The sequence below is a fragment of the Alexandromys fortis genome, unplaced genomic scaffold (genome assembly GCF_014885135.2).
Source record: "Alexandromys fortis isolate MF-2015 unplaced genomic scaffold, M_Fortis_MF-2015_v1.1 scaffold_157, whole genome shotgun sequence".
Lineage (NCBI taxonomy): Eukaryota > Metazoa > Chordata > Mammalia > Rodentia > Cricetidae > Alexandromys > Alexandromys fortis.
Window position 1 is genome coordinate 3,161,037 of NW_026068041.1, and position 11,202 is coordinate 3,172,238.

Consider the following 11,202-nt stretch of genomic DNA (forward strand, 5'->3'; position numbering starts at 1 on the left):
TTTATTTATTATGTATATAATATTCTGTCTGTGTGCATGTCTGCAGCCAGAAGAGGGCACCAGACCTCTTTACAGATGGTTGTGAGCCACCATGTGGTTGCCGGGAATTGAACTCAGGACCTTTGGAAGAGCAGGCAATGCTCTTAACCACTGAGCCATCTCTCCAGCCCCCTGTTTTATTTTTTTTTAAGTATTTATTTATTATGTGTAAAATATTCTGTCTGCGTGTATGCCTGCAGGTCAGAAGAGGGCACCAGAACTCATTACAGATGGTTGTGAGCCACCATGTGGTTGCCGGGAATTGAACTTAGGACCTTTGGAAGAGCAGGCGGTGCTCTTAACCACTGAGCCATCTCTCCAGCCCCTGTGTGTTTTTTTTAAAAGGCAACATGCATTTATTTGGTGCTGGGGACTGAATGAATGCAGGTGTATGAACAAGCTAAGCACATGCTCACCCACTGACCTACACTCAGGGCCTATTATCCTATTCTTCTACTTACCAGCTACCTTCAGAAGCTCCAAGTCAAGTCAAAAGAGACACAGATAATTAACTAAAACACAACATTGATAAGCTTTAAAACTGTGGGTGCTATGTTAATAAAGATGAAGAACTATCTTCAAGAGCTTGATTTCAGCCAATGAAGGAGCAAGCAGGGGCAAAGTTGGGCGTATCTGCCAGAGAGCGCAGTCTGTGCAAATATGTGAAGACTGAGGTTTTGTAGGGCAGAGGGCAGGAGTGGTGGTACTATAAAGAGCCAGCAGGCCTGTGGCAAGGCAGGGTACCCTGCACGGGGTAGGACAGAACTTTCACCAGACTCACTTTTTTAAAAAATAATTTTTACATGTATTTATTTATTGTGTGTGTCTGTGTGCCAGCGTATATGCGGAGGTCAGAGGACAGAAGCTCTGGGCATCAAACTCAGGTTACAAAGCTGGCCATTAGGCATCTTCACCTACCAAGCTATCTCCTGGCCAAATATAAAACTGGCATTCTATTTTTATTTTATTGTAGTACTGGGGTCAACCCTAGGGCCTTGCGTGTGCTAGGCGAGCATGCCACCACTCAGCCACATGTCTGAAGCAACATAGCTCAGGCTGGCCTCAAACTAAAAGCAATCTTCCTAGCTCAGATTCTTGATGCTGAGATAAGAAGAGTCACCTGAATATGTGTGTGTGTATAGGCCAAAGGCTGACATTAGGTATCTTTCTCAATCACTCCCCATCTTGTTTTGACACAAAATCTTTTTTTTTTTTTTTTTTTAAGACAGGTTTTCTGTTTGTCCTGAAACTCACTCAGTAGACCAGGCTGGCCTTGAATTCACAAAGATCCTCCTGCGTGATGGGATTAAAGGTGCATGCCACCACACTGGCAACACACAGAATCTCTTAATGAATCTATGAATCAGGTAGCCTGGCTAGCCAGAAAGCCCCAAGAATCCTGTTTTCACTACTCCAATGCTGGGGTTACAAGTGTAACACCTGGCACTTGCTTCTCTTCCAGAGAACTCAAGTTTGGTTCCCAATGTGCTCTTCTGGCATTTGAAACACCGCCCCCCCCCCCTCCACCAACACAAATGTACACACTTAACACATAAGTAAAGACAAATCTTTAAAAAGATGCTGTTGTAAGGGCCAGCAAGATGACTCAGCAGGTAAAGGAGCCTGACATCATGCCTGATGACCTGAATTCAATGGTAGAAGAAGCAACTCCTGAAAGTTGTGTGACCCTTCATATGCATGCTATAGTACATATATGCACGCACATTTGTGCGTGTACACACACACATTCACTAAACATAATTAAAATTTTAAAAAAAGATATGTGGTAAGCTGGGTATGGTGGCACTTGCCTATATTCCAGCATTTGGAAGGCAGAGGCAAGAGGATCAAAAGTTCAAAGCCACCTTCAGCTACATAGTGGCTGAGGCAGCCTGGCCAGGAGAATGCTATGAGATGTGGTAGAGACGATGAGCTGGAGAGGAGTTAGAGAGCAGGTTAGAGGTCATGGGAAAACATGGGAGACAACACACAAAGATTCAGAAGGACGAAGAAGGCAATGAAAAGGTCAAAACATGGGCGAACCTCACTCACTCACCAGGGTTATCAGTTCAAATGAAGGTTTACTGATTGCTAAATGTCACCCTCATTGTGTGCTCCAGGACCTGCTCAAGGACAAAATCCAGTGTTGCATGGAAAGAGAGCAGCATGTTTACACTCCCGCTATACTATATAAATTATAGAATTTTAAACATGTATCTCATTCTTTTTAAAAATTTGTATTTGTAGTGGGGAATGCATAGAGTCTTGCATATGCTAACCATGTACTCTACCACTGAGCTACACTCCAAGGCCTAGGTTTTTTCCCCCTTCCTCTGAGACAAGGTCTTATGTATTCTACGCTGGCTTCTATGTAGCCAAGGATAACCTTGAATTCTAATTCACTTCCACCTTCTGGGTTCAAGCCCAGGTTTTATGCATGCTAGATAAACACTTTGCCAGTGGAGCCGCAGTCCCAGACCTATTCACATATTTTAAATGTTACACAGTGTACATTTATAATTTTTAAAAGATGAAAAAGACCAATGTTTTGAGTCAGGTGATGGTGGCGCACACCTTTAATCCCAGCACTCAGGAAGCAGTGGCAGATAGATCTGAGTTTGAGGGCAGCCTAGCCTACAGAGCGAGATCCAGGATAGACAGACCCATGTTTTGTCTAGTACAGAAAGACAAGACAAGATGTGAAGATGAGTTTGTGGTGATGTTTAGGTAGAAATGTGCGGCTTGCCGTGTTGGAGCCCACCCTGGAGAAGAAAAGCATGAGGCCTTGGCAAGATGGCAGGCTGTACGGAGTTTTAAGTTTTTAGGCAAGATAAGGATAGGAGGAGGTGAGGTGGGGGTAGCAGTATGAGCTATGAAAGTAGGGCATAAAGTCCTGTGGGAACCTGAATTAGACTCAATGGATATTAGCATAGCATAGAGCAGATTAGTTCCCACTGAGATTTCCTCAGCAAACTGGAGAGTAGGTAGTCACATGGCTGTGTGTCTAAGCTTATTGGCACCCCACACATTCATTCTAAGGCTTATGGAATATGGATGTGGGATGTGGGAAACAAACAGGAGGCATGGGTGTCAGCTCATGGATGGCAGAAGGTGTAGGACAAGGCGTGCTATTGCCAGCCTTCACTGTCCAGGAGCAAAGAGGCACATAAAAGTCTTGGAGTAGCACCCAACCTGTTCTCATCCACGGAGCTGGACGACGCATAAACAGACACACAGGCCATCAGCCCCAGTACTGCTGCTGCTATGCAGTGCCTATTAGCAAGAGTTAAGTGGATGGCGATGACAGAACTCCTGAGGCACAAGCCTCTTTGTAGGTGGCGTTTGTCTCCGTTTGGTAGGGAAAAGAACACATTAGCTTTATGGTATAGTTCAAGTGCAGCCCTGGTTCACTCCACACAACCCTCTCCTAGCAACAAAGTATTTTAACTGGCACCTTAACAATGAGATGCTTACATGTTACCTGGAAAACGCTGTGTATTCTCTGGGAAAAAGTAAAAGGAAGCATTTGAATCATGGACACCTCTGCCACCAATATTATAGGAAAATGCCTATTAGCAGAAGGGTTACCCTCTTTCTCTGCGGGGAAAAAAGGGTGCCAGGAAATCACACCAAAAAAACCTGGGGGTGAAGTGCAGTGGCAGAGAATTTGTCCTATACTATGCACAAGGCACAGAATTCTAACCTGAGCAACATAAAGTAATAACTTTTTTTTTTTTTTTTTGGTTTTTTGAGACAGGGTTTCTCTGTAGTTTTGGAGCCCGTCCTGGAACCAGCCACATCACGCTGGCCTTGAACTCACAGAGATCCGCCTGCCTCTGCCTCCCAGTGCTGGGATTAAAGGCGTGCACCACCACCGCCCGGCCTGTAATAACATTTTCAAAGGTAGGTTTAAAAACATTTAACAGGGGCTGGAGAGATGGCTCAGAGGTTAAGAGCATCGGCTGTTTTTCCAGAGGTCTTGAGTCCAATTCCCCGCAACCACAAGGTGGGTCACAACCATCTGTAATGAGATCTGGTGCCCTCTTCTGGTGCATACACAGAACATTATATACATAATATGTAAATAAATAAACAAACAAATCTTTAAAAATAACTACAATAACAATACAATAGTGTAGTACAGATTCTTTAAGGTCAGTACAGGAATTTTTTCTAGTGTGAAAATAACTATAGTCAGATGTGATAATACACACTTGTAATCCTAGAGGAGAATTGCTGTGCAACCAGCCTGAGGTCCAGGATATGTAAGCCAAATAAACCCTTTCCCCCACAAGTTGCTTTGGTCATGAAAGTGTTCACCACAGCAACAGTAACCCTAACAAAACACTGTTTGTTTTTCGTTTAACAACAGAACCGGACTTTATTGTAGAATCTAACACAGGAAGGCTGATGTTTAGTGAGTTGTGTTAAACATAAGGTGGCTGCAGATGTTAAGCAGGAGTATGCAGAGATGCAAACTACATTCATTTGTATTTTGCATAATAAGGATGCAGGACTGCTATTCCCTCCTTCCTTCAGTGGATATAGAACAGTGAGCACACAATGAACAATAAAGACAAAAACAAAGCACAATAGACTGCGTTAAGACATGAAAGAAAAAAACAAAACCCTCTCTCAGACCTGAATAAATTCTAGTTAATCTCCAAGTCTGAGTCATTCCTAAAACCAAATACTGGGAAAGAGGGTACAGTTCAGTGAGGCCCTGGTTTCCTGCCTGACACCACACACATGGGTGCTCACATCCCTGAAGGAGCACCCACTCTCGGCAGTCACTGGGGGTCCTCTGGGGGCAGTCTTCTGCCTCAGAAGCTCCAGGACCCTGCTGAAAAGACAAGTAGCTGCTGCATTTATCTTGGCATGCAACTGTTATTCCTTTTATATGGTTATTTAATTTTATACACGCATGCACATTGCTTTTCAAGAAATAACACCTAGAGTAAAGAGGCCCTATTGCTATTGTGCTAGGATCTAAATATAAAGACCCAAATAGTCACTAGATTACATTCTGTCGAGAAGGACACAGGCTCAGTGATTTTTTTTCCCCAAACAATGGTCTCATATATACTAGCTAGGCAAGCTCTCTACCACACAATTTCCAAGAACTTTAACCTGAGAACAATTTGATGAGCTTCTAAGAGAAAATAACTTTGAGTCAGAAAAGAAACACGAAACACCTGTTGCGCTCATCATGCAAGCCGGAGGACCGAGGCAGTATGATGGGAGTTCAAAGCCAGCCTAAACTGCATGAGGCCCTAGATTAACCTTCCACTCCTCCAAAGCCTCTGCATTTATCTCTATGTATTTTTTTTCCCCACAAAAAGAGGCCAGGGCATTTAAAGAGTAACTAAAATTATTAAGAAGAGCTGAAGGACAATTTTAATAGCTAATTCTATTAGCCAAATAGTGATATGGGAAGAAAAGGCACAAGTACGCTGTCCACTCAATTAGAATGCTAAGGATAATTGTGAGACACTGCAGAATACACATACGTTTGCATGGGAGGCACATGTCCTCAAAATAGGACAGGACAGGGGCTGGAGGGATGCTCAGTGGTTAAAGAGCTTAAAAGTGTCCAAGTTCGGGTCCTGGCCCCCATGTCCAGTGGTTCACAATCACCTGAAACTCTACTTTCAGGGGATCCAATGCCCTCTTCTGGCTTCCATGGGCACCAGCACACAGGGCATGCTTGTATAACTAGAGCTTTTATTCACTATTTCCCCAGCCCAGAAATGTGTTTGTTGTTGGTGTGTGTATGTATGTGTTTTGACTTTTTGTTTTTCTTGAGACAAGGTTTCTTTGTGTAGGCCTGGCTGTCATGGAACTCACTTTGTAGACCAGGCTGGCCTCGAACTCCTAGAGATACGCCTGCCTTTTTTAATTTTATTTATTACTGTAGTATATTCTCACATGTGTCATACAGGCACACATAAATAAAACTTAAAAAAAAAAGACAGGATAATTTGGTGAAGTCTGAGTCTGTGTTATTTAAGTCAATCATGAACTGTAACAGGATTAGAAAAGGCCTTGAAGTTATTTTTTTAAAAGATTAATTTATTTATTATGTATAAAGCGTTCTGCATGCCAGAAGAGGGCACCAGATCTCATTATAGGTACCTGGGAGGCATCATGTGGTTGCTGGGAATTGAACTCAGGACCTCTGGAAGAATAGCTAGTGCTCTTAACCTCTGAGCCATCTCTCCAGCCCCCTGAAGTTATTATTTTTAAAAGTAACTTTATTATTCTTTATGTGTACAGGTGTGCACCTGTGGAGGTCAGAGGAGTGTCGGATCCCCTGAGCTGGGAACGGGTCCTCTGTAAGAACAGTACGCGCTCCTACACTGAATCATCTCTCCAGCCCATGGATAAGATCTTGTAAGAGGAAATTCAAAGACCAAAATGTGACATGAATTTGCCGTGGAGAACGGAGGACTACGAGGGACGGGCACAGCGCTAGAAGAGTAGCACACACGCGGAGCCCAGATTTCTGCTCAGGAGAACTCGAGACACCTACAGACGTTTGAACAAGGAAGCCGAAAGGGAACACATTACCTTGGACAGCATGTATTAGCAAAATGGTGGTGAAATAAGCCGTGTCCATAACCCAGATCTCCCAACTACCTGCTGTGTGACTTGGGGCAAATTACAGACCTATTTCACAAAGGCATGGTAAGGATTCCAGTGTATGTGACTCAGGAAAAGGAGTGTGTGTGGGGGGGGTTGGCTTGCTATATTCTAGAATTCCTTTCAAAAAAAAGCAAATAAACATACCAATTTTACCACATTTATCCATGTGCGTCTATGTGTGGGTGTAGAATGTTGCACCAGTGGTGGAGAGAAAACAACTTGTTGGAGTTGCTTCTCTCCTTAGGTTCTGGGATCAAAGTTAGGTTGTCATGCTTGGTGACAAGTATCTCAACCCAATAAGCTGTCTTGCTGGACCACACTAAAGTTTTTTTTTTAAGTTTAAATATATTTAGGAATGAGAAATCAATATACAGGAATTAACTGACTTAGGGTATGCCTAACTTTAAGGGTGGTGGTATCTGAAAGGGAAGAACAGAAAGGCAATGCCTATTTCCCACTTTGAAGAGGGCGTCAGACCATCTGGAACTGTGGCTTTACTGGTGGTGTGAGTGGCTAGATGTGGCGCTAGGAACTGAACTCCAGTCCTCTGCAAGAGCACCAAATGCTGTTAACCACTGGGCCACTTCTCCAGCCCATTGGTTTATTGATGGACTGGCTTGTACGTGTGTCTCCTTGTCTGCACTTACACTACTGCTTACAAAGGCTAGAAGAGGGTATATAGTCCCCTGGAACTGGAGTTACAGAAGCCATGAACCACCCCATGCGGCTGGTGGAAACTGAACCATGTCCTCTGCAAGAGCAGCAAGTGCCATAACTGTTGAGTCATCTCTACAGTTGATTCGTTTTATTTTTGTTTGTTGAGACCGGGTTTCTCTGTGTAGCCTCGGCTGTCCTGGAACTCACTATATAGACCAACCCAACCGTGAGCTCACGAAGACCCACCTGTTCTGCCTCCCACGTGCGGGATTAAAAGCGTGTGCCACCACGCCCAGTTTATTTTTAGAGTTTACTGAGTACAACTAGAGCACTGCCTGAGCACACATTTAATTCTGGCACCAGGGAGGCAGAAAGGCTGGAGGATCTCAGAGTTCAAGGCTAGCCTGGTCTACAGAGTGAGTTCCAGGGTAGCCAGGGCTACACAGTGAAACCCTGTCTCAGAAAAATCAGTAATAATAATAACTCACTACCGCCAAAGCCCTGCCTGCCTTGTTTTTGCTTCCTAGAGACGGGCTCTCACTCTGTAGCTCCAGCTGGCCTCACATCTGTGCTAATCTCCTGTCTCAGAGTACTATGACCTGCCCTACCTGGCTTTTCCTAAACGTCTTTAACATTAGAAAGGAACGACTCTGATTTTTGCTAACTCTCCCTTCCTTCATTTGCAAAAGGGAATAAAAATACAGAAAAAAAGAGAATAAAATTTGTGGCAAGGCCTCTGACGTGCCAAGTTAGTGAAGTTTCATGTTGGCGATGCCTTCTACAGCATCACATCTATTTAGAAGGACATGGGTGCAAGGGATGTAGCTCAGTGGTGGGATGCGTGCCTAGTAGACTAGAGGTGCCTGGGTTCAATCCCCGGAGGCTAAGGGTGGCCAGTCTATTACTTCATCTTTCTTATACAATTGTACCTTGACAATCATATCCACAGAAGCACTTTTCAGCCCCTCCAACAGCCAGGTTTTCCTGCTCTACATCTTGGCTGGTCAATCTTTTATCTAGAGGACTCTAACTCCCTCGCCATCTTCCATGGATAGCTTCTTCTTCCTCACCCTGTATTTTCATTTTAAAAAACTCTTTGTTTGTTTTTGAGACACGGTTTCTCTGTGTAACTCTGATGCCTGTCCTGGAACTTGCTCTGTAGACCAGGCTGGCCTCAAACTCACAGAGATCCTCCTGTCTCTGCCTCACAGGGCTGGGATTAAAGACATGTATCATCACTGCCTGGCTCTGAAACTCTTATTTAAAACCTAGTTTCTCTCATTTTCTATCTTGGCATTCAGCACAGATCACACTTTGTACACACACACACACACACACTATATATATATATATATATATATATATATATATATATATATATCCCCCACACTAACCAGCTCTAAGATTGCAAAAATCTCTGTTGGCTCTACACCTGATAAGCATTAAACATCAGCACATACTAAGCCCTCCAATATTTATTTAATAAATTTGTCCAGTGAACAAAACAACAATCTCTTGTGTCTTTTTCAGCTAAAAATAATATTCTTTTTTAGATATTTGGACAAAAGAATAACCAGCTGGGGGGGGTAGCTTTATGGGTCTAAGGAGACAAACAATGCCTTCCGGTGCTAAAACTAAACCAATGGCTGCACTCCAAGGTTTAGTTAGAACCTGACTGATATAATCTACTAACGACTCGAACTCTCTGTTTAAAAACAAGAAAGAGACGTTTTGCTTTCAGATTTGCTAACATTCTTCTTAGGTGTGCAAACTCAGGCCTTGTGCACATTAGGCAAGGCCTCTACCACTGAGTCACACCTGGATCCTAAGCCCTGCCAACAACCCATGACCTAGGTCCAAATCTCTCTCCAACAATGGAATGGGTTGGTCATGTGAGAAAGACCTGAAACACTCATTAAAAAGACACATTTCCAAAAATTCTGATGTAGTGTTTCTGAAGCATGGCGCTATGATCCACACATTTAAAACTTACGGACGCGAACAGGTATTTAAACAGTGAGGAAACTTTAGGGGGGGAGTTTCTCTTTCACTCTGGGTCTGCTTTCATAAACTGCCAGATACCAGTTTCTTTGGTAGAGGAACTGTTTTAACCTAATTTCTCTCTCTCTGTTTTCTTTTTTTACACTATGTAGAACTAGGTATGTAGCTTAGGTTATTGGTCTTGAACCCACAACCCTCTTGCCTCAGCCTCCTGAGTACTAGGATTACAGGTGTGCCCCACCACAGTTGGCTCTAGTGTTTTTTTTTTTCCAATTCCATTTAACAATGTATGTTGGAAATTAATGCTTTTTTTTTTTTTTTTTTTTTTTTGTTTCAGTGCTAGAGAGCAAACCCAGGCCTTGAAGCACACCAAGCAAGAACTCTACCAGCGAGTGAGCAACGCACTTCCTAAGTCAGGTGTGCTTTTAACAAACATTCTAAGTTCGAGACCAGCCTGGTCTACAAGAGCTAGTTCCAGGACAGGCTCCAAAACCACAGAGAAACCCTGTCTCGGAAAAAAAAAAAAAAAAAAAACAAAAACCCAAACATTCTAGATGATTCTGAGGTGAAGCCAAATTTAGAAAGCACTGACTGGCCCAGGGTTGGAGAGTTAAGTTGAACTCAGTGCCATGTCACTAATGGATGCCTTAAAAAGTTGCCTGCCTTCCTTTATCTCTGCCCCTTGTCCTCCCTAAGAACTAAGCCTTTCGCCAGGAAGTACTAGCTATTCAAATGAACGACACAAAGCCATGTCATTTTCAGTCCCTGAAATCCTTTCCTGTCCATCATCACCTGAAATGACAAACCTGACAAGGCCTATGTGACCGACAATTTTGGTATTTGAGTTGAAACGAAGTTGGACCTACACGGAAGGGCTGCTTTTCTCTCAGCATTAAAATATTCCAACTGAACACCACCGAGGATTACCTTTCCGATACAACAGCATCCCGACCTCCCCAGAATTCCTTGCTTTTTTTTTTTTTTTTTTTTTTAAACCATCGGGTCAAAAGCAATTAACCGTTGAGCGAAGACTACCTTGTAGGACGGGCTGTGATTATTTCCAAGTTCTGGCTCTGGCTGACCTAACTTGACCTAACCTGGAACCGGGCGAGGGCAAAGGCCCTTTAGCGCTCCCTTCCATCCCGTCTACTCCAAGGACTGCAGAGGGAGTTTCCTTCTGGCGCGGAGGGCAGAGACTCCGAGGGCCATCCGAGAATCTCCTCTGCAGTGTCGCTTCCACCACCAGGGACACGCGCTGGAGGCAGCCTCACTTTCTCGACTTGAGGCCAAGGAAGGCGTGCAGAGGGTTCCCCAAATGCCAGGGAACCCGTCAAGACCAGTCGGCTTACCCTAGTCCCTAGCTGAAGGGCTTGCTCCCAGCCAGAGCATACGCGTCTCCTAAGATCCGATCAGAAAGCTGGAAAGGGGGGTTAGGGAACCCCACCCCACTCTCACCCGTGGGCCCCTCTTCCCGTCTCGGCAGAACTTCCCACTGACCCCGGTCCCCTCACCCAGCATGATGGGGCTGAGCCGCCGGGCCAAGCCCTTGGATAGGTCGTACACGTAGAGCTTCACCGGATAGAGATTCGGCGGCTCCATCAGGACCCGTGGCGGCGGCCACGATGGCCCTCGGGCACCCAGTAGCGACTTGGACCTTCCGGTACCCGACCGGGGTGGGGAGAGGAGGGTGCGGGAGACCGAGCCCGGGCCCGGCCTGAGGGCGGGGGAGAAGCGGCCCTGCGCTACTCGCGCCCCCGCGCCCGCGACCAGCAACGACTACTGTGAGGTGACAGAGAGAGATCCCAGAGACTCCCCACGCAAGGAACAGGGGGCGGGGGCGGGGACGCACTTTCGCGCATG

The 11,202-nt window shown here is 44.8% G+C and overlaps 1 protein-coding gene across 1 annotated transcript in view; it reads right to left on the reverse strand.

Moving 5' to 3' along the window:
• Positions 1 to 11,197, reverse strand: part of Desi1 (desumoylating isopeptidase 1) — a 25,453-nt gene extending 14,256 nt beyond the window's left edge. The window contains 3 exon segments of the mRNA XM_050165659.1: positions 4,727 to 4,732; positions 6,978 to 6,993; positions 10,854 to 11,197. Of these exon segments, the coding sequence (XP_050021616.1) occupies positions 4,727 to 4,732; positions 6,978 to 6,993; positions 10,854 to 10,941 (110 nt within the window). The 5' untranslated portion in view covers positions 10,942 to 11,197.
• Positions 11,198 to 11,202: the final 5 nt, after the last annotated feature.